General features: G+C 39.4%; 1 protein-coding gene across 1 annotated transcript; it reads left to right on the forward strand.

Moving 5' to 3' along the window:
* Positions 1–3,457: 3,457 nt before the first annotated feature.
* On the forward strand, positions 3,458–25,535 carry LOC113152416 (desmoglein-2-like). The gene is made up of 14 exons (XM_026345660.1): positions 3,458–3,514; positions 6,196–6,321; positions 8,888–9,043; positions 9,319–9,457; positions 11,073–11,242; positions 11,773–11,907; positions 15,285–15,470; positions 15,597–16,189; positions 16,618–16,760; positions 19,994–20,215; positions 20,659–20,898; positions 23,494–23,627; positions 23,809–24,132; positions 24,222–25,535. Exons 1-14 carry the CDS (start codon positions 3,458–3,460, stop codon positions 25,494–25,496), a joined length of 3,900 nt encoding a protein of 1,299 aa, XP_026201445.1. The 3' UTR covers positions 25,497–25,535.
* The last annotated feature ends 333 nt before the right edge of the window (positions 25,536–25,868 follow it).

Raw genomic sequence — 25,868 nt, forward strand, 5'->3', positions numbered from 1 at the left:
TAGTTTTAATATTAATTAAAAAATAATAATATATATAATAATATAAATATATAAAACATTTGAACGGCCGAGTAGAAATCACTGTCTGCTGCTGGGGCGGCAGTAGCTCAGGTTATAGAGCAGTCGTCTACAAAACCCAGGGGGAGTGGTTCGATTCCCAGTTCCTCCTGGCTACTTGCTGAGGTGTCCTTGGACAAAACACTACCGAAACCCCTTACTAGTGCTGACTCAGTCTGGCAGCTGTCCAAAACGAATTTCCCAAAGGGAATTAATAAAGTATACATTATTATTAAGAACTGAGCCTCTTCAGAAAGTACATCTGGCTCTGAGCCTTTCTGTGCAGTGCTGATGAGTTCTTTGTTCAGCCATATTTGTACTATGATATGACCCCCACCCCTGCCTCCTGTATAGAGAGGTGATAGGACTCAAAGATTACCTAAAGTCCATCACTATTAAGTTCTCAGATTAATTTAATTCAATTCAATTCAGTTAAATTCAGTTTTATTTGTGTAGCGCCAATTCACAACAGAAGTAATCTCAATGCACTTTACAGTGCAAGGTTTAAGACCTCACAGAGTATATTATAAATAAGATTATAAAAAAATGATATAGAAAACCCAACAATCCCATTTGAGCAAGCTTTAGGCAACAGTGGAGAGGAAAAACTGCCTTTGGAGGAAGAAACCTCCAGCAGAACCAGGCTCATAATGGGCGGCCATCTGCTTAGACCAGTTGGGGTGAGTGGAAAGAGGAGAGAGAAAAGAACAGTAGGCAACAAAAACAACAAGCAGCAGGAACATTGGGCAGGTCAACTGGATTCTGGAGATATACGGCTACAGGCCGAGGATACCTGCAGAAAAGTACAGAGAGAGAGGGAGACAGAGAGGAGGAAACACTACAGGAGAGAGACGACGCAAAGTTAATGACATGCGATGGTGTCATTTGAATTGATGTAGGAGAAAGGAGAGAGGAGAGAAGCTCAGTGTATCAATAGAGGTCCCCCAGCAGACTAACCTATATAAGCATAAATAGGAGATAGTTCAGAGTCACCTGATCTATCTCTACCTAAAAGCTTTTTAAAAATGGAAAGTTTTAAGCCTAGTCTTAAATGTGGAGAGGGTGTCTGCCTGCCGAACCTGAACTGGGAGCTGGTTTCACAGGAGAGGGCCTTGATAGATAAAGGCTCTGCCTCCCATTCTACATTCTACAAACCCTAGGTACGACAAGCAGGCTGAGAATGTAGAGTTCTGCTTGGAAAATATGGAACTGTGAGGTCTTATAAGATTATTAGGTGTGTTATAAGTGTGGAGAAGAATTTTAAATTCAATTCTGGATCTTACAGGGAGCCAATGGAGAGAAGTTAACATGGAGAAATATGACCTCTCTTGCTAATTCCAGTCAGAACTCTGGCTGCAGCATTTTGGATTAACTGGAGGCTTTTTAAGGAGGTGAAATGATCACACTGTATTCTACAGTGAAGAGCCTACAGACAGTCTTTGTTTTCTCCTTGTCTTGAGTCTGGCTGCCAACAAACCATCCTGACTCTAGCAAAGCTGTATTGATGACTCATGATCACCCGATGTGGCTGTAGAACATAAACCTGTTAAATCAAATCTCTTGCGTTTGTGAGAGGACTTTTGGTTACTTTATCAGGAGTAATACACTACCATGGATACAGATTTGTTTTATATGGCAATAAGTAGCCTGCTATTAGCTACTAGTTAGCTACAGAACACAGGTTTGGTCCCAGAAAGAGGACCTGAAAACCACCAACAATTGGGGAGATGGAGTTGTGAAGCAAGAGAGAAGTACTGAAAAAAGTCACTGAGAGGATTCACCTGCACTGATCACAGACCAGACTTGAAATGGCTGAAAGAATTCAGGGCTTATGAAGAGACAAACAAGGGCCTGATGCGATAAAATTTCTCTTCCTTTTCCCATCTTCTCAGGATCTGAACAATTTGTATTTGATTGAGAAAAATCTCAGAGACACTATGTCTAATAACATTCTTACCCTTGATGATTTAGTATCGGCCTCAAGTAATACTGTAAGAAATCTCAGAGTAATCTTTGACCAGGATATCTCCTTTACTTCATACGTAAAAGAAATCTCTAAAATTGCCATTTTTCACCTGTCAAACATTGTTAAAATTGTAATGCATCCTGTCCCAAAGTGATGCTGAAAAACTATTCTATTAATTTGTTACTTCCAGACTGGACTATTGTAATTTATTATTAATAGGATGTCCCAATAACTCCCTAAAAAGCCTCCAATTAATCCAAAATGCTGCTGCCAAAGTTCTGACTGGGATTAGCAAGAGAGATCATATTTCTCCTACGTTAGCTTCTCTCCATTGGCTCCCTATAGAATCTAGATTTGAATTCAAAATTCTTCTCCTCACTTATAAATCACTTAATTATCAAGCTCCATCTTATCTTAAAGACCTTATAGCAGAACTCTCCGTTCTCAGGCTGCAGGTTTACCTTGGTACCTAATGTTTCAAAATGTAGAATGGGAGGCAGAGCCTATAGCTATTAATACCCTTTCCTGTGGAACCAGCACCTAGTTTATTTTAGATTTAAGACTAGACTTAAAACTTTCCTTTTTTATAAAGCTTATAAAAGAGATGGATTGAGATAGGATTAGAGATAGGATGTTCCAGCATTAAATTCACCCCAGGACGAGAATCAACTGTGATGTCTAGTTATTATCTATTCTATTATCTATTGAATTCTGATCTTTCATGTCTTTATTGAGAACAACCGTAAAAAACGTCATGAGGCTATTGTAAGTCAATACTCTTAATTTAGATGAAGATCAGATCAGATTTTATGACAAAACCATGAGGGTTCACATACTTATTCTTACGACTGTGTATTATGATGGGACTGCCAGGAAGAATGTGATAAACTGCCTAAATCCAGGTGTGAGGAACTTGTAGAGACTTACCCAAGAAGATTCCAAGCAGTGAGTACTGCCAAAGGGAAGTTATCATAACACCAGATCTTGTACCGTCGCTGAAAGAGCCTAATATCACTGCAGGATAGGGTGGTGTATGCATTATAGGTTGAATGACTACTGCAAAATCCCAAGAGACATTGCAAAAAAATTTAATATGCAACTGGTAGATAATTTCCTGATTCATTTTCATGTGTTTTTACACTGCCTGTCTAGCAGTCCCTTTCAGTCTGCTTAGTATTCAACCCAGAAGCGCTAGTATAACCTTTCAAACTATGCTGCAGTGAGCAGACACACCTTTGAGAAACATGCATATATATGACAGTTGGAAGTTTTAAGGGGGGGGGGGGGTCTACCAGGTGTGGTTGTTGTGAGGAATATAAAGCTGACATGGGTGAGACTTAAATAGACAAGGCAGATCAGTTTGTTCTGTTTGGACTACTTGACTGGAGCTTTCAGAACAGGCTGCCTGGCATAAGTTGTGGCTTCTCTGAGCTCATGGGTCACATCTTCCTCATAAAGATGAGCCTGCTGCTTCTGTTAGTGCTGGCCTTGGTGAGTATTTACCTTGAAGCTAATCTTATCTTGAACTTTGATACATAATGAACATAAGTGCCTCTGTTACAAGAAAATGAATTATTTTTAGTGGGCTAACTTTACTGTTATTTCTAAAACATAAAACTTAACAGATATAGTGCACAAATAATAGACTTACATTTTTATAAGCTAGCTGTAGAGCAGATAATGTGTGATATGTGGATCAGTTAGCAGAGCATTCATCTACAAACCCCAGGTTGAGTGGTTTAACTCCCGGTTCTTCCTGGCTACATGTCGAAGTGTTCTTTGAAAAAGACACTAACACCCCACAGTAGCGTCGTCATAAGAGTGTGTCCTTAGATATTGTCCTCTAATGTTATTATTTGTATATGTAATGTTTGTCATGTTTCTCTTAAATAACTATAATTTGTTCCCAATTAATTATCCTATGATGAGGAAACAGAGCAAAGAAAGATATTTACATTCATGGCATCCACTACACAAAATAATAGCTTGTAGTACTGCAAGACTCAAGATCAGTCCATTACATTCCACCCTGCCCTTCCTCTTCCGGATTATGATAGTTCACTATGCTCCTGCCAACCTTTTTAATTTCCCACCTACTAAAATTTAGCAGGACAGCTAAAAACATTTGAAGGGAATATCTGCATTTGGTCTAGCTCTTCAATTAGTCTAAATAACAGCAAAAAACATTTGGCAACACTTCTCAATGGGAATATACATGTGAAAAAGATTGCTCTGTTTAGAGGCCCACATAGTAAAAGTGTGTTCACCTTTAACACATAACCTGAAGGGGGGAACAGATCAGCATGAGTCTTTAAACAAGCCAAACTGGAACGGCACCTTATGGAGTGGCCCTGAGGGCCTTCACCTATAGTTTTTACTATAGTACAGTTTTCAGCTGCTTAGTGTAGCATCAAAGTGAACATGTATTTTGTGTCAGATATGGACTGGTATATGCATACAGCATCCAGGCTCACATCAATCTCATACAGTCTTTTCTGGCATTAGGGATTGCCTGTGCACTGCTGTTAATTTTTGTCTCTTTCTCCTTTAGTAGAAGCAATTATCACCTTTTTTGGAGACTATGCCTCATGCTTTCTTTTCACTGCTTCTGTATGATGGGTTGTGAGGCTGATATATCATGGTCTGAGTGGTGACTTAAAGTTTTGTACATTTAATAAGATCAGCTGGTAAAAGGCCCAGCACCATAGACTGAAACTTGTCTTTGCTGGACTGTTGCTTCATTTTTGTAATATTATTGTACCTGTCTGAGGATCACTTGCATCTTTGTTTGCGCTAGTCCTTTTGGGATCTGGTGGGGGTTTTTAACCTTCTTTGATATTTTAGCCAGCAATGTATTTTTGCATACTTTCATGTTCGTATCACTGAAACTGGACTGCACTTCAGCGATAGATACTGCAACAGCAGAGAATTCCCATAGTCCTGTAGAGAGGGGACATTATTTAAAATCGCTTTAAACGTGTAAAGGAATCTTCTGCATTATAAGAGATAGATTTGCAGTCATCATCAAAATTTTGCACAATACTCGTGATCCAGCACTGAAATTCAGGCTCTGTAACAGTATTGGGGATTTGCTTGGATGTATCCTGGTATCTCTTCCTCCTATCAACCATTGTTTAAATTAATTTAAATGTAATTATTTCTAAACAAATGTTTTTGAGTATTTTCTTACATTCTAGCAAACAACATTTAGTTTAAAGAGAGATTAAAACACATATAAAGCAGAAATATCTTGTCCAGCCTCTTTTTGTGTCCTTTAAAGTGCCTAAAACTTATATCTAACCATTTCAGTGCTGTTATTAGTGTATATATCATTAGTGTGTATGATACATATCAACACTCTATATCAGTTATTACCATTTTACATAGAGCTGTATACACAAAAACCTGAAAGATTTATTTCAATCCAATTCCATTTTATTTTTATAGCAGAACCAGGCTGGTGGGTGGAAAGAGGAGAAAAAAAAAACAAGCAGCAAGAACATTGGGCAGGTCAACTGGATTCTGGAGATATACGGCTACAGGCCGAGGATACCTGTAGAACAGTACAGAGAGAGAGAGGGAGACAGAGAGGAGGAAACACAACTACAGGAGAGAGAAGACACAAAGTTAATGACATGTAATGGTGTCATTTGAATTGATGTAGGAGAAAGGAGAGAGGAGAGGAGCTCAGTGTATCAATAGAGGTCCCCCAGCAGACTAACCTATATAAGCATAAATAGGAGATAGTTCAGAGTCACCTGATCTATCTCTACCTAAAAGCTTTTTAAAAATGGAAAGTTTTAAGTCTAGTATTAAATGTGGAGAGGGTGTCTGCCTGCCTCCCATTCTACATTTGGAAAGTACCACAAGTAGGCTGAGAATGTAGAATTATGCTTGGAAAATATGGAAGATGGTCTTATAAGATTATTAGGTGTATTATAAGTGTGGAGAAGAATTTTAAATTCAATTCTGGATCTTACAGGGATCCAATGGATCCAATGGAGAGAAGTTAATGTAGGAGAAATATGACCTCTCTTGCTAATTCCAGTCAGAACTCTGGCTGCAGCATTTTGGATTAACTGGAGGCTTTTTAAGGAGGTGAAAATTATCATACTGTATTCTACGGTCTTCATTAAAGCAAACAAAGCTGTATGTCTGCTCTATGGTTCCAGATGCTCAGTGCTGAGGCAAAACAGAAGAGCCTACAGACACTGAAGAGGAAGAAGAGGGAGTGGATCCTTCCTCCTGCCAAACTGCTGGAGAACACTGACTACACCCACAAGGAATTTATTGCTAAGGTCATTTGGGTTTGATGAAAATAAAAATCTTTGTTTCCTTTCTCAGTTAGCATATTGTGGTATCATGAAGTAGTTGCCAATGTCTAGATTGCTAAACTTCCTAAACCAAAAAATTGATTTCCTTCACATCATTGGCTTTCCTGGGAGCAGCTGTGGCTTAAGAGGTAGAGTAGTTGTCTGCTAATCATAGGATCAGTGCTTTGATTCCTGGCTCCTCCTGTCACATCTGCATAGCAGCTCTGCCATCGGTCTGTGAGGGTGTGTATGTGAATGGGTGAATGAGATGCAATGTAAAAGCCCTTTGAGTACCAGTGAGGTAGAGAAGCGCTATATAGTGCAGACATAAAAATAGTTACCATTACACTAACATATTTAAAATTAAAGTATTTATATATTTACATTTACACAGCTGATATTTGACATAGTTTTTTAGCAATTTTAAATAAATTCCTCAACAATTTTAAGAAATTTTCCAAATCCACCTATGTGGTTGTTCCTTGCGTTTACCTGGGTCTTATTTGGGAATATATATTATAGCAACAGGTGTGAGTTAGGAGGAGGAAGTGAAAGTTGTTGTACGGCCACTTTAATGTGGAATACAGTAAAGAACTGCTGAGGTAAGTTATCTGTCTCTTTTATTCTCAATGAGAGTGATCTGATCATCATTTCTCAAGCTGTGACTGTGGCTCAATAGGTAGAGCAGTTGTCTGCTAATCGTGGGATTTGTGGTTCGATTCCCAGCTGCCATGTCCTTGGGCAAGATACTGAACCCCAAGTTGCCCCCAGTGAGTCAGGTCAGCTGCATAGCAGCTCTGCCATCGGTGTGTGTGTGTGTGCGAATGGGTGAATGAGACGCAGCGTAAAGCGCTTTGAGTACCAGCTAGGTAGAAAAGCACTATATAAGTGCAGACCGTTTACCATTACATTTTTGCAGTATTGATTGCACAAATTCCAAATAACATGTGCAACATACTGTATTTAATGCAATCCACAAAATAAACTAAATGTTCACTGAACTCCTGTTTCATGATGGTAATTATGGGTCAACTAGCAAAAGTGCATGCAACAGCTCAGAAGCTTATGATAAAGTTTTGTATCTACTACGCACCATAGGCAATTAATCACACATCACTCCACAGTATTATAAGTTATAGTGGTAATTTGTGTTACTGCTTGATTGATACACCAACACGCGCATGCTTACAGGGTGAAATTCTGTGAACCAGACAGAACAAGAAGATCTGAGCAGTAAGAATTTCTGTTCCTCACTCAAGTGGGTCAGGTGTGGACATGTTTGAGTCTCATGGTGTGAGTAATACTGAAGCAAAACTCAAGAGGGACACAGGGCGATAATTCCTTCCCTATGTAGAGTTTAGATAACTATTTTGGTAGCTGTAACATACAGTTTGCTTGTTGAAATTTTTTAGATGGTAAAGTGATATTTATATATATTTTTGTCCAGCCCTAATACACATAGATATTAAAAAGCCCACTGCTAGTCTGCACTGCACTGGTAGTCTAATTTAATTACATTTATTTAAAGGTAAATTCACATAAAAGACAGAACATAGACAAGTCCAGGATAAGAGTGAGACTCGAAAGCACAGTTAGCAATTATAGTCCTGATCTAAAAGTAAGAACTGCAAACAGGATGTAAGTATTATTTTGTTTTCAAATTGTTTTCACTAATGTTATTTGTTCTATGTTATCAACTTAAATACGTTTTAATGTAAAATAAACTTTAACAAAGGAAATCTCTAGTGGAAACACTTTCAGGCTTGGTAGTCATCTACCTTGCCAAGTTGGAGTCAGTGGAACTCAGAGAGTAAAAAACACGCAACAACAAGCAACAGAGGAAACACAGATAAAACAAAGGTACCAAGAAAGGGGGATAGAAGATGAGAAAGTACAACTATGAAGGAAAGAAGACAGTTAATGACATATAATGATGGTATAAAATTAGTAGAGAGTAGCTCAGCGCAGCTTAGTGCATCAAGGGAGGTCTCACAGCAGTATAAGTCCATAGCAGTAGTTGTTTATATTAAAGTTACAGTATGTAAAATTTTGTGGCATGAAACATTGAATCAGATTGTTACCACTTTTAGAATTTCTGAAATAGTTTTGGACAATTTAAAATTCCAAAAGGTTGTCATTTTTCTTTTAGAGAAACTTTATGTAGTATCTTTTCTGACATCCCATGATGTCAAAGTAAAGCCAGGGTGCCAATTACCTGTATAAAATGGATACCAGAGCACCTTTACAGTAACATATTAAAGTGCAATGTAAATTGGCAAAGGTGTCAATGGGCACACCTTACCAAATAGCAGCTTTGGTTATGGGACAGAATGGGTATGTTGGCCAGGTGGTTCTCAGTGAAGCAAGTAAGGTGGGTATAGTTAACACAGTTTTGAATGCCATACATCAGATGATTTCTTTTTGGGGCTAGTGTAATTCTTTGCCAACCCTTCTTAGAGCAACAGACAAAACAATTTCGTGAAAGTAATTGCATGCTGATAAAGTTAATGTTTTTAATTATAATGTTTACACATCCATGTTTTGTTGTTAGATTCGCTCTGATAAAGACAAAGATGCAAAGGTGGAGTATTATCTCTCTGGACCAGGTGCTGACAAACCACCCTTCAACCTCTTTGTGGTAGATCATGACACTGGCTTTGTACGCATCACAAATATTTTGGACCGGGAGAAATATCCATTCTTCAATGTAAGTATTCCCATGAACCTGTTAGGGGTTTCTATCCCATAGGGTAAAGGCTGTTGCGAGAAAAGGTTCAATGCTTGGGGTTCCTCATGTCTTGCATCTCTCAGTTTTCAAACATTTGATATTTACAATGGCAGTGCATTGCCTAGGTTTGTGTGTGAAGTGGTTAAACAGCTTGTTTACCATTAATTGCTAAGCAAAAAAAAATCTGTATGAATTTTAATCTTTACAAAAAAGATATTCTGATTCTGTCCCATCTCTTCATGTAACTCGTGCAGCTAACCGGAATTGCTAAATATAGAGATGGGACCACAGCAGAGGATGATATCCCATTGACAATCACAGTGCTGGACCAGAACGATAATGCTCCATATTTCGAGCTGCATACTGGAAACATCACAGAAGGAAGCAAAGAAGGTATTGCTAAACTTAAAACAAAATTTTCTCATGATGTGAGTGATAGTTGCTACATGAATGTTAGCTATAATTAACAAACTGAACATCATGTCACCCTCAAATTAGTATCAAGGTGAAACTTAAGTATTTAATGTTACAATGAAAGTAACAAGTACATACAAGAACAAGTACTGATTACCACCGGTTTACCTTGCAAAATGTTTGGTTGGTTGGAAGAGTGTGGACACATAGTTTCAATGTGTGCTGAAGCCCAAGAACAGACAGAATCGAATTCCTCATTTTGCGCTTATCTCATGCATTGTGACAGAAATATAAAAGTTACTTGTATATCATATCAACCAGACAATGGGGTGTTGTTATTAAGTGAACTGACAAACTGCCAACACTCTTTGTCTACTCTTTGGCAGTAGTTGTTTATTTTTTTATATTAAAGTTACAGTATGTAAAATTTTGTGGCATGAAACATTGAATCAGATTGTTACCACATTTAGAATTTCTGAAATAGTTTTGGACAATTTACAATTCCAAAAGCTTGTCATTTTTCTTTTAGAGAAACTTTATGTAGCTTTGTGTACAATGTTTGTACACAAAGCTTCTTGAGTTTTCTGCACACCCAGTTTCACAGATAAAAGAAACATATCTTCACTGAAGGGTTCAGCTGAGTCATCGCATAACATTAAAAGGTCACTGTCTAAAATGTCTTCTACAAGTGTCACAACATTTATTCCCTTCCAGAGTTACATAAATTATTCACCAATATCTTATATTGATGATGGGAGAGTTGGACTGTTGTGCAAAGTCTTCTCCAGCACATTCCAAAGATTCTCAACAGGTTCAACATCTAGACTCTGTGGTAGCCAATCCATATCTGAAAATTATGTGTTATGCTCCCTGAACTGAATCCTGGCATTATCCTTTTGGAATATGCCTGTGCCATTAGGGAATAAAAAATCCATTAATGGAATAACCTGGTCATTCAGTATATTTAGGTAGTCAGATGACCCTAGACCTGACCAACTGCAGCAACCCCAGATCACACCACTGCCACCACAGGCTTGTATGATCCAAGATCCAGGGGGGCAAAGTCCAGGGTGTACGGAAGCAAAGAAGCAGGTCTTGAAGCAGGACTGGAAGCAGGGCTGGAGTGACAGGACACAACAATCTGGTAACAGGCAGGCTGAGAAAAGCTTTTAAAGCAACCAACTAAATTCAATTAGGACATCGTAAAATCCCAGCTTAATCCCTTATCTTGGGTTTTGTGCAATACCCCTCAGGTATGGATTGGGACAACCTTTACACGAATATGCTTTGATACAGAACTCTGCGAATAGTCGGCAGTTTCAGCAACCTCTGTTGCTTAACCTCCTTGTCGAGTGCCAATAACCATTTTCTGGACAACTGTCAAGTCAACATTATTTTGTTTGCGTGTACTGAACTAGAGAGATTGATACATGGTATATATATTGTATGAACAGTAATTTGTTTATATATAATGTAGATAGACTGCCTTCCAACCACTAAATATAGTGTTGTTGCTGCTTGGATTAAACAGGTCAACTAAACCCATTTGATAAATTATTTTGAGATGGCCTTGTTGTATTGTGATCCACTGCAGGAACTTTTGTTATGCAGATTAAGGGGAAAGATGATGACCAAGCTGGAACAATCAATGCAGAGATCTCCTACAGCATCATTAGTCAAGAGCCTGAAGGAACAAATCATATGTTCACTATAGATGAAAAGACAGGCAAACTTTATGTCAAGGAGCCCACACTGGACAGAGAGGTGAGTGTACTGTACATAAATTCATATACATAGCTACAGCTTTTCCTGACTTCTAAAATGACAATGATGACAAATATTGAGTTTCTCTTTAACTTACCTATTCAGTTCAACCATTGAGTTTAATGGGTAATTCAGTTGCCACTGAATCTGAATAACTTACTTTAAAGGTTTTAAAGCATCAAAATGTGGACCTGAGCTACTTTTTCCAGACCGTTGTTGTGTTGATGTGTGATCTGACTCCTAATAAGTTTTTTTTTTTAGTTCATAGTTTGTTGAAGCGGCCTGGTGGCTCAGTGGTTAGATCATCTGCTTTGGATGCAGAAGGTTCGGGGTTCAAACCCCATCACAGACACCAGGTGTGTCTTTGAGCGAGACACTCCACGCTAGCTCCCCGGGTGCTGTATGTAGCTGCCCACTGCTCCCCCAGGGGGATGGGTTAAATGCAGAGGACCAATTTCGTCTGTAACATACAAATGACAAATAAAAGCGTTTCTTCTTCTTCTTCTTCTTCTGTTGTTGTTCTCCAACAGACATATGACTTCTACAAACTGGTTATAAAGGGAACCGATTTTGGAGGAGCAGCAGAGGGTCTAACAGGCACAGGAACTGTGGAGATCAGGGTCCTTGACATCAATGACAATATCCCCACTCTTGAAAAATCTGAGGTGAGGAATGTGGCCTTAGCTCTGTTTTCCTTCTCTCACATAAACACAATTCATTCTTTGTGGTGACTTTATAGTGACCTATTAATTTCAAAGGAGTCTTATTCCAAGCTACAATAAATCTGACCCTACCCTAACTGTAAACTAAGAAATCAATTTACCTTAGTGAGTAAAGCTCATTAAAAGGAATGGTTAAAGAAGCTTTCCCTGTCATTATCTTTTTTTCTAACACTGAGTGAGCCAAACCTGTCACGAGCTGGAGGAAGGACTCCATGGCCAGAGATAAGACAAGACAGAACTTAATAGTCAATCTTTATTTATAACAAAAGAACAACCATAAATCAATAAACTTAAGAGTCACTAGATGGGAGGAGATGACGTTGGGTGAGTATGGTGGTCTGGGTGGAAACCAGGAGTGACGTCACGACCAAGATGGCCGACACATGGACAAAATGGAGGACAACGTAGAAGGTTCAGGAGTGTAATAAAATTATCACGCGAGCACCATGAGAAACAATCCAATGTCAAAACCCGGTGTCTGGGGTTAAGAACACGTACAGGCCAAACAATAATCCACTAGGCTAAACTCAGAGGTCGAGGGTAATCCAGGTAATACACGGTTAGGCAGTTCCGAGATAAGTCCGGCAGGCAAAATCCACAACAGAAAGACAATCCAGGTCCAAACACAAAGGGGTCCAAACAGTCAGAGCAGGGAAGAGGACAACGAGGGAGAAAACAGATCAGAGGGAAAACTCACAGTACCAGAGGGTCAGGTCAGGCTGGTCCAGTGAGGGGGAATCCAGGGTAGAAGGGGTGCAGGTCTGAGAAGGGGAATAAGGCAGATACAGGTACAGGTCTAGTACTGTGAGGGGGGTCAGGCAAAGACGGGGTCCAGGGGAGGCAGAGTCCAAAAAATCCAAAACAAGTCAGTCCAAGAGAAATACTGGATAGTGTCCGGGAGTTAAGAACAGACTATCATGTAATCAACATAGTATGTAATCAACCACATAAGGTTCCCTGTTGAGTCTGGTTTCTCTCAAGGTTTCTTCCTATTGCCTTCTCAGGGAGTTTTTTTTTTTGCCACTGTTGCCCTCGGCTTGCTCATCAGAGACAATCCGATTATTATGATTCATTTACATTCACTGTTCATATAAACTTCCATAGTTTCTTTGCTTGCTTGAATTTAATTGAATTGAAGAACGCAGTGCTGTTATCTGGTCACAGTCCTGAAATTAAAAAGTCTACCATTACATTCCAAAACTGTTCAATGAGCTTCCTTACTATGAGGTAGGACTGGATGAAATTATAATGTGGCTAACAATAGTCACATTAACTTTGTAGCGTTACTGTACAGCTAATGTGGCTACAATTAACAGGCTAATCCAGCAAACAAACAAACACTCCGAAGGAAGATGAGACAATGCACCATCTCTGCTTTGCACTCTGCTGTTGTTGTTTTGCAAAATCCACACAGAAAGACAACCAGCTAACCTGTGGATTTGCTCTCAGGTCTTGCTCTTGCTAGCTTGTTATGCAATTCCATTCAATTAATTTCAATTCAAGTCAAGTCAAGTCATGTAGCACCAAATCACAACAATGGTAATCTCTAGGCATTTTTAAAACCGCAGGTCTTGAGAACTGTCTTCAGATGTATGTCTTTACTTTTTCTTTACAAACGGAAATCGAGTGGAAGACAGAGAGGTACAGGACAGGAGTACAGAAGTTTCTTTTATAGTGTATAAGTGTTTATAGTGGTAAAATCACCGCCTTCAATGTCGGAGTTTAAATCCCAGTAAGTCGCTTTGGATTAAAGCATCTCCCAAATGAAATGAAAGTAAATGTTTTATGAAAGGCAAAGGTTCAAATAAAACTCTAATGTTCTTACAATAATTAATCAGGACAATGCTATGTCATCTAGAGTAACTATATCATAAGCACATGGAGGGCTGTGCGGCCCTCCAAAGAAATGCCACTCCACACCATTACTAACACACTGCCAGACAGGTCATGCTGGAGGATGTAGCAGGCAGCAGAACATTCTCCACTGCATCACCAGACTCACGTCACGTCTGTCACATGTGCTCAGTGTGAACCTGCTTTCATCTGTGAAGAGCACAGGGCACCAGTGGTGAATCATTTGAGCAGACACATGCACATTTGTGGCCTGCTGGAGCTCATTTTGTAGGGCTCTGGCAGTGTTCCCGCAGTTCCTCCTTGCACAAAGGTGGAGGGAGCAGTCTTGCTGCTGGGTTGTTGCTCTCCTACGGCCTTCTCCATGTCTCCTGATGTACTGGCTCGTCTCCCGGTAGCGCCTCCATGCTCTGGACACTACATTGACATACACAGCAAACCTTCTTGCCACAGCTCGCATTGATGTGCCATCCTTGCATCCTGGATGAGCTGCACTATCTTAGCCACTTGTGTGGGTTGTAAACTCCGTCTCAAGCTACCATGAAGGTCAAAGCACCACTAGCATTCAAAAGTGACCAAAACATCTGCCAGAAAGCATAGGAATTGAAAAGTGGTCTGTGGTCACTACCTGCAGAACCACACCTTTATTGGGGGTGTCTTGCTAATTGGCTATAATTTCCACCTGTTGTCTGTTCCATTTGAATGTGAAATTGATTGTCAATCAGTGTTGCTTTCTAAGTGGGCAGTTTGATTACATAGAAGTGTGATTGACTTGGTGTTACATTGTGTTAAGTGTTCCCTATATTTTTTTGAGCAGTTAATAGATATCTACTGTGGTGGAACTTTCTTCTGACTGCCATAAGATGATGAAAAATTCAAATATTACTAAAATTGGTCAAATGAAAGGGTCGAGATTTGTGCCAAGGCGTATAACTAGTAACTAGCTAGCTGTTACCATGTATAAACATTGTAACATGTGCCTACTGACAAGGTCACCAAAAGTCCTCTTACAAACGCAGAAGATTAGAAAGATCCCAGTAAGTTCACTTCTGCCCATTACCTCAGAAAAGCAGACAACATGAGTTGGATGGTTACAACAAAAAACTAACAAAGCCACACAAAGAGAGGAGCTACTGTAACTGGCTGCCACCCAAGAGGTTCCATTCTACACAAATATGTTGCCTGAAATTTTAAATGTACAGACTTGTCAAGATTTGTGGATTTTTTTGTCTTTAGACCAGTTGTCTTGTGCAGAGGAAGGGTGGGTACATAGTGATTAGAGCGAGTAGTAGTAGTAGTAGCATTTACTGTACAAATCCATATTATGGCAAGAAACACTTGTTGAGTAAAGAAAAAATGCAGTCCATGGTGACTTTGGAAATTTAAGGTCAGTAAATTTGGAAACTGTCCTTTCTTAGACATTAACATTTTCAACTGTGTGTATGTTTTGAATCCTGTTCTGTCTGCAGTACTCTGGCTCAGTGGATGAAAACGTTGCTGATGTAGTTGTGATGAGAATCAAAGCTCTTGACAAAGACCTTGAACACACAGACAACTGGCTGACTGTCTTTACAATTGCTAAAGGAAATGAGGATAATCTGTTCTTCATTGAGACAGATAAAGAAACCAATGAGGGTATCCTGAAGCTGATCAAGGTATTAAGATTTGTGAGATGTGATGTAATTTTTACATTATTTAGAGAGCCTATATACATTTTTTGCTGATTTCCATTTCTTACTGTTTTCTCTCTTGATTTATTGACTTTCCATTCCAAACATAAGCCTGTGGATTTTGAAGAAGTACAAAATCTTGAGCTTGGCCTGCTCATAGAGAATGTTGCTCCTTTTGTGGAGGGTGGTGCTATTCTGATGGATGTCGATGTTCAGGTTGGAGAGGGTGGTCCTCTGGCGGCTGGAGCTGGGGCAGGTGCTGGAGCTGGTGTTGGAGCTGGTGTGGGTGCAGGGGTAGACCTGGGAATAGATGTTGATGTGGATGCAGGTGTGAATATCGGTTTAGATTTGGGCCTAGACACTGATCTGGGAGGGGGAGTAGATGTAGGACTTAAGCCAGACGCAGGGCTTGGACCTGGACTTGGTGTCAAGCCTGGTGTTGGGCCTGGAGTCGGGCCTGGAGTCGGAATTGGACTTAAACCAGGCATCAAACCAGAACTGGGAACAAAGCCAAAGACCGATGCACCAGCTAAAAGCTATCCCATTAAGATATCAGTGAATAATGTGCCAGAGGGTCCCAAATTCAAACCTGAGACCAAGAACATTCCTGTATCAGAAGATCCAAATGAAGCTCCTGAGGACGGTGTGATCACAGTGTTTGCTGCTGTTGACCCAGACACAGGAAAACCAGCTGAAGATGTCAGGTTAGTCAAGCTGCATATTAGAGTATATTTAAAATGTATAAAAGGTAGTTGCTGAAATTTTGATTTGCAATTAGGTCATAAAAGAAAGTGCTGGACACTTGGCCCATGCTACAATCTCCACTGTACCATGGGCCAAGTGGCAGTTAGTTTAGCATAAAATCAAAATGAAGTGAAAGTGGTGGGACAACAACTTGACTCACAAGTCACTGTGAAAGCACTCTCACAGAGGAGATTGCATGGTTACCCCACATTCTGTATCATGCTGGAGCCCTTAGAAATGTTAGAATGTATATTTCTTACTTTGGTGTGGACCAGAATAAACTTGAACAGATCTTCACTTTTGGTACCATTTATTGCTGCTCATTGATATTTTATAGTTGTTTATCATTAATTGTTCATTAATTTTTCACATATTTATTGTCTTTCAGTTATGCCAAAGCCTATGATCCAGACAACTGGTTTACCATTGATGAAGAAACTGCTGAGATTAAACTTAACAAAGTGCCAGACAGAGAGTCACCATTCTTGGTGAATGGTACATATATTGCCAAGGTTCTGGCAATAACTAAAGGTATTACGTCACACTAGTGCATATTTTATTCTGTGTATTCTCTAGTACTATGCATAACTTAACTTACTATGCAACATAACTAACCTAAACTCTCCAGTATACAACCCCTATTCCCAAAAAGTTGCCACACTGTGAATGTTTACATATAAGCAGACTGAAATGATAAGCAAATCATATAAACCTATAATTTATTTATTATAGAACATACAAAACTGAGAAAAATGCACCATTTTAAGAAGAAAAATAAGGCCAATTTAAAATGGATATCAGCAACAGTTTTAAAAAAATTGGGTTAGCACCATGTTTGCCACATTGTAGTATCCCCTCTTTGTTTAACAATGTAAGCAACTGAGGAAACCAGTTTCTTGTAGACTGTAATGGGTAGTGTAAGGTTGTCTTATTGTTGTCTAACAAGGACTGCTCAACAGTCCTGGTTCTCCTTTTTTTAATTTGAAGATGTGCAAAAAAATATTCATTGGTGATGTCTGGATTTCAGGCAGACCAGTTCAGCACCTGAAATCTCACACTGTGAACTTACGCCATTGTGATAGATAGTAGTATGTGGCTAACCATTGTCCTGTCTATGCAAAACCTTCTCTGAAAAATATCTACATTGTTTGAATGTGAGCACAAAAGCGGGATAACCTAAATCCTAAATATATCTCTTAGCATTAATGGTGCCTTTCCAGATGTGCACACTGCTCATGCATAGGCATTAATGAATCCCTAAAGATCACAGGTAAGCAACATTGTGTTTCGGCCTTGCCCTTGTGTAAATTTTCTCCAGATTCTCAAAATGATGACAACACAATAGATCACAGTATTTTATTACAAACAGTGTAACATGTTATTGGAATTAAAGGAACAGTACTGAGTTGGTTTAAATCTTATTGATTCCAATTTGTACACAGTAACAGTCACTAGTCCATGCACATTAAAGCTATGGATATACTTTATGTGTGGTCATAAGGCAAATATTAGTAGGAAACACTAAAATTTTTCATTGCCATGCAAATGACATCCAGCTATATTTATCTATGAAATCTAAAATCTGTTTGCCATGGTTACTCTGCCTAGTATTTTCTGAACTCTTGCCCTGCCTTAATCAGACCTGGCTGTGGATTCCCTAGGACACATTAAACTCCTGGAACTCGATTCTGGACTGGACCCACTGACTTAGCCTTGGACATCCACCTCAGTGCATTTTGCCTGTGCTTTCGCAGTGATTTTCAGTTCTGTTTTTCTGGTGACAACCATGATTTTTTTGTCTGTTTTCGAACTCCTCCCTGGCTGGAGCTTGATTTCTGTATTGATTATCACTGGCTAAACAGCACAACTATCAACACTTAAGTTGTATAGCCTCATCTCTGCATAAGCTTACTTCTGCCAAGACTCCATTCTCTTGGTTTGACAGGTTGGGAGCGCCTTTAGAGAACTCAAAGAAAAGTTTTCCTCATCCCCCATTCTTACTCTTACAGACCCCCAGAGACAATTTGTTGTAGAGGTGGATGCCTCTGCCACAGGCGTATGATAAACTTCAACCTGTGCCTTCTTTTCTAGATGCCTCACAGTTTATTACTGTGTGGGGTAATGAGAACTCCTTGCCATTAAATTGGCCCCCGAAGAGTGGAGTGGCTAGAGGGCGCTGCCTTGCATTTGCTCGTCCTTACCGATCACCACAATCTCGAGTATCAAGGCTTATAAGCTGTCACATATCCATGCCCCAGAAGATTCCTGGGTTCATCTTTCCCACCTCAACACGACTTGGGGCAGTTAACCTAGGCCAGGGGTCGGCAGCCTGCGGCTCCGGAGCCGCTTGCGGCTCTTTCATCTTTATACTGCGGCTCCGCGTGGCTTGGGAAAATAAATTTGAAGTATTTAATTGAATACAGAATCACAAATAGAATGATACTGAGAACCTTTCAATACCGGACAAAACTCGTGTTTGAAACATGGAATTTATCCCCGACACCTACATAAACGTGATGAAATATGCATTTGGAGTCCTGTCGATCTTTGGATTCACATACCTACGTGAGCAGCTATTCTCCATCATAGACAATGTTAAAAACAAACACAGAAGACAGCTTACAGTCCTGTGTAAAGATGAAAGAGACTTCATACAGATTTGCAGACGCTGTGCGCAGAGGTTCAGGAGCAGGTAAAATAAATATTTATGCAGATATTTTTCAAATATTTATTTTTTATTGTTTTTTTCATTGTTTTATTTTTCATTTTTCCTTATATCGCCCAAAGGCCATTTAAGTGTTTGGAATCCCCCAAACACTGATCAACACTCATCATTTGGTGGCCACCCTGGTCAAGAACACCTGTGAATTTGTTGTCGCCCATCCGGAGTTTTCTGATAATAAGACCTCCCGTCAACCCTCAGCAGGACTTCTCCACATATCAATGGAGAAACATATCTCCATTGATTTTTTTCACCAGAATCCCACCCTCTTACAGCAACACTTACCATGTTGATTGACTGGCTAAGATGGTTCACTTTTGTTCCTTTACTGAAGTTGCCTTCAGCCCTTAATACCGTCCATCTACTGGTTCAATACGTCTTACAGCTACATGGTCTTTTTGAAACAGTCTATGGTTATTTCCATTCCTTTATTTCTCTTCCTAGACCCTGAAGAGTATGGCCCCCCTGGAACATGCTCTAGCTGACACGGGCAAGCAGGTTTCACCAGGCTTGGTGTAGCCAAGCCTGGTGATATAAAGCTCTTAATAATCAAGCTCAGTCATACCTTGAAGACCTCATAGCACCAGGAGAATTATTTTCTTTCACAGTGCAGGTATACTTATACAGGTAGAGTGGAAAATGGAAAGCAGTGGCTTTAGTTATCAAGCTTCTCTCCTGTGGAACTAACTACCAGTTTGGCTTTGGGAGGCAGAGACCATTTATACTTTTAAGACTTGTTTTATATTTTTACATTTTATATGTATGCTGCCATAGATTTAGTTACATTTATGATAATAATGTAAATTTGCTCAGCATACTAAGCAATTAGTTTTGGTAAATTAATGTATCTAATTTGTACGTCAAGTCAGTAATTTCTGTTAAGCTACAGAAGGTACAGAGTTGCTGCATAACCCTGTAACCTTGAAGAAGTTTACCACTGAGTAGACTAGTAGAGTAGTTTACACAACACAATGGATTTTTATATTGATGTGGTCATACAGTGTGTGTGCTTTTAGATTGAATAAGCTGTTTTCATTTTCAGATATGCCATCAAAGACAGCCACAGGAACAATTGCCATTCAAGTAACTGACTCCAACGACCACTGTCCCATTCTCACCACTACCCACAGCAATATGTGCTCTAATGAAAAAACTGTTTATGTGACTGGCTTTGATGAGGATGTTAGTCCCAATGCTGCTCCATTTACATTCAGAATAATACCTGAAAGGACACATGGCAACTGGGACATAGAAGTCATTAATGGTAAGAAAATGTGACTGCTGTCAGAAGACAACATGAAAATATTAATTAATGAGACTGAAAAAAAAGGTTGTCTTTCTGTAGCTTATCAAGGATGCATATATATAAACTGCATATACTGAAAATGATTTAGTAAACTGCTAAAAAACTGAAGTAAACAAACGGTTTATGAGATGGAGTTAAAAGTACTGTTGCCATTTTAAGTGAGGATGCTTGCTCCTTTAAATCAGAGTCTAACGAATTTCAAGAAGAATAAGAACTAAAGAAATAAATTTGAAAAGTGCCTAGATTGAATTATAAAAATTATTTTATTTTATTTTGTGTGCCTGTAATAGTGGTATTTAGTAGTTGGGGTAGTGGTGGTATTATTGCACTTCTAGAAACACAGCTAAAAGTGATAATAAAAAATTACTGTTTGGTATTTCTCTATCCTTTATTGTCTCTAGAAACAAGTGCTGCTCTTCGCTCTCAAGATGCTCTCTGGCCAGGCTCATATGAGCTACAAGTGGAAGTGTTGGACGCTCAGGGTCTGTCCTGTCCAACCAATGAGATTTTTAGAGTGGATGTTTGTACATGTGTGGAAACAAAACATTGCAGCTTAAGATCGGCCAGACTTGGAACTACTTCATCTGAGCTCTCTGCCCCAGCCATTGGTCTGCTGCTAATGACAGGATTCTTATTACTGTGTAAGTTGAAGTTTAATAAAACACACTATTACACATTATCAATGCACCATCAAAATATATAAGCAATTATAAATTACACCTGTCGAGACATGGTCTGATCTGGCAGAAAAACAACCTAACCCAAAATCCATTCTAGAGGCATTGAAAATAAATTATAATTTGTGATAAGCATTACTGAGAGTAAATACTGTAAGTTCAGGGAAGAGATGCACACATGCATTAAAAATAGCAAAAAACAGTACATGGAGTCAATACATAAGCATCTAAGATTAAGTCCAAATAGTTGTCATGCCAGTAAGTACCATCAGGCTAAAAAACCATGACGTGGCACCATCAGACAGATGATTAAATCATTGCACTTGTACAGCACTACTTTATTCCTACTCATGGCACTTAATGCTTCTCATTCAACAATTTGCACACACAATTACACACAAACCTACATACCAATAGAAAAGCTGCCATGACCTGAAAGCAACTTTGTTGCTTGGTGGTTCAGTGTCTTTCCTAGGGACATTTCAGCATATGAAAAGAGAAGCTAGGAATTGAGCCAATTGGTGGAAAACCGCTCCACCTCCTGCCTCTTAGCTTCCCGAAACAAAAACATTATTGTTTTACTTAAAAACAGTGTTAGTGAGTACAGAAGAAAAAAATACCTTTAAAAGATTGAATGCAACATTAATAGTGTTGTTTTCTTGAAGTTGCCAAACATTGCCTTGACATTGCACACATCACTGGGGAAAACATTTGCAGACTGATGAAATTAAAGTTGAATGGTTAACAGTACTGCCTATGTGATAGTTTTTCCAATCACATATCTTCCTCAAAGATGATGGTTCCTATCAACGCATAACAGTTTTTAACACATTAACATCTTTTCCACGACCATAGAATATGTCTTCAATTTCATATACAGTCAGGGAAAAAATTATTTAAACCCCAGCTGATTTTGTAAGTTTGCCCACTAACAAAAAAATTATAAACTTGGATTTCCAGTAACCAGGTTTCTGGAGTGCGTGCATATAAACTCTTTCCTGATTATACGAGAAATCCTGGTATCTGTCAGTAACCTGGTTACTTGAGTGCGTGTAAACACATGGATTGTCATTCCTTGCATTGTGGGAGTGTCTGAAAAGCTCAGGAGAAACTTTAACAAACTCAACTTCCTGCACATTTCAAACCAAGCAACACACTAAAAATTACTATTAAAATTAATACTGAAAATACTGCAGTGAGGACTGTACAGATTTGTGCATAAGAGAAACTAAACAGCTTCACAAACGAATGGTACAACACAGAAAAACTAGCACTTCAGAACAGGAGTCAGCAGTCTATCTGAGACTGAAAGACAAGGACTGCAATGTTCATAATCTGGACAGAGAGGACAGCTTGTTCAAATGAGGTGTGAGGGAAGGGGTTTGCTGCATGACCTCCATTAAACAGAGCAAGTGACCTAAGGCATTGTATATCTATCATTATCTATCACTTACAACACAATTATTTTATCAATTCAATTCAATTTATTTGTATAGCGCCAATTTACAACAGAAGTTATCTCAAGGCACTTTACAGTGTAAGGTTTAAGACGTTACAGAAAATATTTAGACAAAAAATTATAGAGAAAACCCAACAATCCCATTTGAGCAAGCTTTAGGCAACAGTGGAGAGGAAAAACTCCCTTTAGAGGAAGAAACCTCCAGCAGAACCAAGCTCATAGTGGGCGGCCATCTGCCTCGACCGGTTGGGGTGAGTGGAAAGAGAAGAGAGAAAAGAACAGCAGACAATAAAGACAACAACAAGCATCAAGAACATTGGGCAGATGAACTGGATTCTGGAGATGTACAGCTCCAGGCTGAGGATACCTGCAGAAAAGTACAGAGAGAGGGAGAAAGAGAGGAGGAAACACAACTAAAAGAGAGAGAAGACACAAAGTTAATGACATGCAATGGTGGCATTTGCATTGATACAGGAGAAAGGAGAGAGGAGAGGAGCTCCGTTTATCAGTAGAGGTCCCCCAGCAGACTAAGCTATATCAGCATAACTAATAGATGGTTCAGAGTCACCTGATCCATCTCTAACTATAAGCTTTATAAAAAAGGAAAGTTTTAAGTCTAGTCTTAAATGTAGAGAGGGTGTCTGCTTCCAGAACCTGAACTGGGAGCTGGTTCCACAGGAGAGGGGCTTGGTAGCTAAAGGCTCTGCCTCCCATTCTACATTTGGAAACTCTAGGAACCACAAGTAAACCTGCAGTCTGAGAACGAGTTCCCAGATGGTCACAGTGACACAAATAAGACAATAATAAAAGTTAGGTGGAACAATAACCCATATTTGACCATCAAAGGGTTAAACATTCAGTGACTCCATAGGGTTTAAGTCTGCTTTTCCAGCCAGTCAGTCACACAAAGAATGCAAAACATTTTGCCACTGAAAAAGCATTTATAGAATTAAAATGACCTAGAAAACTCAAACTTTTCATAGACAGTGACTGCATTATTAATCCACCATCTCCATTAAGCTTCTCTGACTCCTTACTTAGTTGAGAATGCTAAAACTACTTATGTCACATTGATTTGAATGTTTTGCTTGTCTCTGCAGTCTTTCCTCTTCTCCTGTTGTTCTGTCAATGTGGAGGAGCAGACATTATCTTTCCTGACCAATTTAGTGACTTACCATTTGATGCCAAAGAACACCTCATGTCCTACCACACTGAAGGGAGAGGTGAAGATAAGGTGGGCTCAATTTTCAGATTTTTTTTTTCAAAATGGCAATGTCCATTTAAAGTTAGCTGCAAATGAAAATGCATTAATGAATTTATGGTTTCATTCTAATAAGCCTAATTATACCATACTGTTACTGACCAGTCAAATTCCTCATAACGTGTTAATTCTTATTTCTTCTGTTTATTTCTAGGTTGTGCCACTCCAAAGTATACCTATAATGTTGGACATGCAAAAGAAAACTGAGACAGCACAAACATTAAATTTTAACAGCATTCCTTCAAAAATCACAGAAACTCTACAGTCAACCACGTTCTACAATGACTCTGTGCAGAAGTATCAGGAAACAAGACAAGATTTGCTGGAAGTGGACAATGCCTACAGATTTTCAAGTGAATCATTCAACTGTGGCCACAGCAGTGCTACATTCAGCAGACAAAAACCTGGCATCCAAAACACAACAGCTTTGTATGATATAGCCTTGCCTGAAACTTTTCTCAGTGATTACTACTCACAGGTACTATGTTAGCTTTGCATGTGACTTATTTTATATGTAGAACTCTATGTTCAATGTTTAATGATTTTATGCATCTCTACTCTAAACAGAAAGCAGCGTGCCCTGTCCAAGTAAAGGATGGTGTCCAGGAATATGATTATGAAGGCCATGGCTCGTCTGCTGGATCGTTGGGGTGCTGCAGTCTCTTGGAGTCTGCCAATGACCTACAGTTCCTCAATGATCTTGGGCCAAAGTTCAAGACTCTGGCTGAGATCTGTTCCCCTTCTAAACTGAAACACTCACAGAAATGCATAACAGAAGGTGTTGTCAAAACTACTGTTGATATTGTTGAACCAGTTAAGCCCAAATCTGAGCACATTGTTGAAACCAGTAATACCAACAGAAAGACAGAAAATGCGAAGCCCTCTACTAACATCTCTAAATTATCTGTTAGTGCTATAAGCACTGTCCCATCATCCATGACAGTTCCTGACTCCAAAGTTACTAAAATCAGTCATTCTGCTTCTCTGTCCCATGCAGTTCAGAGCATTGTGCTAAAGCAGCCAGTTTACTACACCACCAGCCCTGTACCACAACCTATGCACTATGTTGTTCAGCCTCAACTACAGAACACAGTTTTTCTGGCAGATGGGGCTAATGGACCAAATTCTCCAGGTCTGTATGTAATCAGTGGACCTCAAGGCTCTCCTTCTGGTATAGTTATTCAGGACATTGAGAGCCCAAAAACCCCCAGTCAACCTTCCAGCCCCACCACCAGTCCAGTCACTGCCACCCTAGTCCTACCTGGTAGCCCAGGTTTGTCGCACGGTTCAGTTCCTGTAGATAGTTGGAATTTCATAGGTCCAAGTCCTGATGGTAGTTATATTGTCATTAAAAAGAAAAATAGTCAAGTTGAGGCAGAGGTGAACCCAGGCCCATCTCAGGGTACTTTGCCCAGAGGTGCTAGCCTGGTAAAAGAGGCTGCTCTCCCTCAGGGGGTTTTAGACTTAGCAGCCCAGAGACCTGTGTATGTTACTGAAAAGGGGCGTGTTGATGGAGTACATAAAAATTTCAGACAAACAAGGGATGTGCAGCCAGTACACATGGCAGCTGGGACTTCCACAGTGGGGATTAGGGAGGTCAATTTAAACCAATTCCGGGGAATGCCTTTATCAGAGCAAACAACACATGCCAATGGTATTCCAGTAAATTGTAGGTTAGACTCACTAAAGGAAAACAAGTCAATTTATGTATTAAATACCACTACAACTAATGAAATTACTAAAACTTCTCAGCCTTCTATGAAAGAAGTTGCGATGAAAAATATGCTTAAGGATAACAGTGATAACAGTTCAATGTCCAGTGATAGAGAAGAGAGAAATTGAAGGGGGGCAATCAGACCTTCTAGTGACCTTCTCATCAGAGCAGGGGATAACACTAAATGATCCTAATAAGGTGGTCCAAGGTGCATCTGAAGACAATACGTGTATGCAAGTAAAGCTATGGTTTCTCAGATGTCCTCATAGAACCTTTCTAAAAAATCTAAAGTAGAGGAAGACATTTTTACTTCAAACAATCTCAGCATCATGTGCGATTTCAAAGATGAAAGTGTGGACACTATTATTCAGCTACACATGAATAATAGAGAATGTGATATGTAGAGAAAGATGATGCACAGACACATATTACTGATGCTGGAGAAAAACATCACTGCTAACTGTGACCGCTAATGCAAATAACCAAGAAGAGCAGGATCT

This window comes from Anabas testudineus, chromosome 4 (genome assembly GCF_900324465.2).
Source record: "Anabas testudineus chromosome 4, fAnaTes1.2, whole genome shotgun sequence".
Classification (NCBI taxonomy): Eukaryota; Metazoa; Chordata; class Actinopteri; order Anabantiformes; family Anabantidae; genus Anabas; species Anabas testudineus.

What these genes read in the sequence shown, in the direction of transcription:
- LOC113152416 (XM_026345660.1), top strand. Translation starts at nt 3,458, where the DNA reads ATGGGTCACATCTTCCTCATAAAGATGAGCCTGCTGCTTCTGTTAGTG. An exon ending in GTATCCTGAAGCTGATCAAG is followed by an intron (nt 15,471 to 15,596) that starts GTATTAAGATTT and finishes TCCAAACATAAG; the next exon opens with CCTGTGGATTTTGAAGAAGT. An exon ending in AAACCAGCTGAAGATGTCAG is followed by an intron (nt 16,190 to 16,617) that starts GTTAGTCAAGCT and finishes ATTGTCTTTCAG; the next exon opens with TTATGCCAAAGCCTATGATC.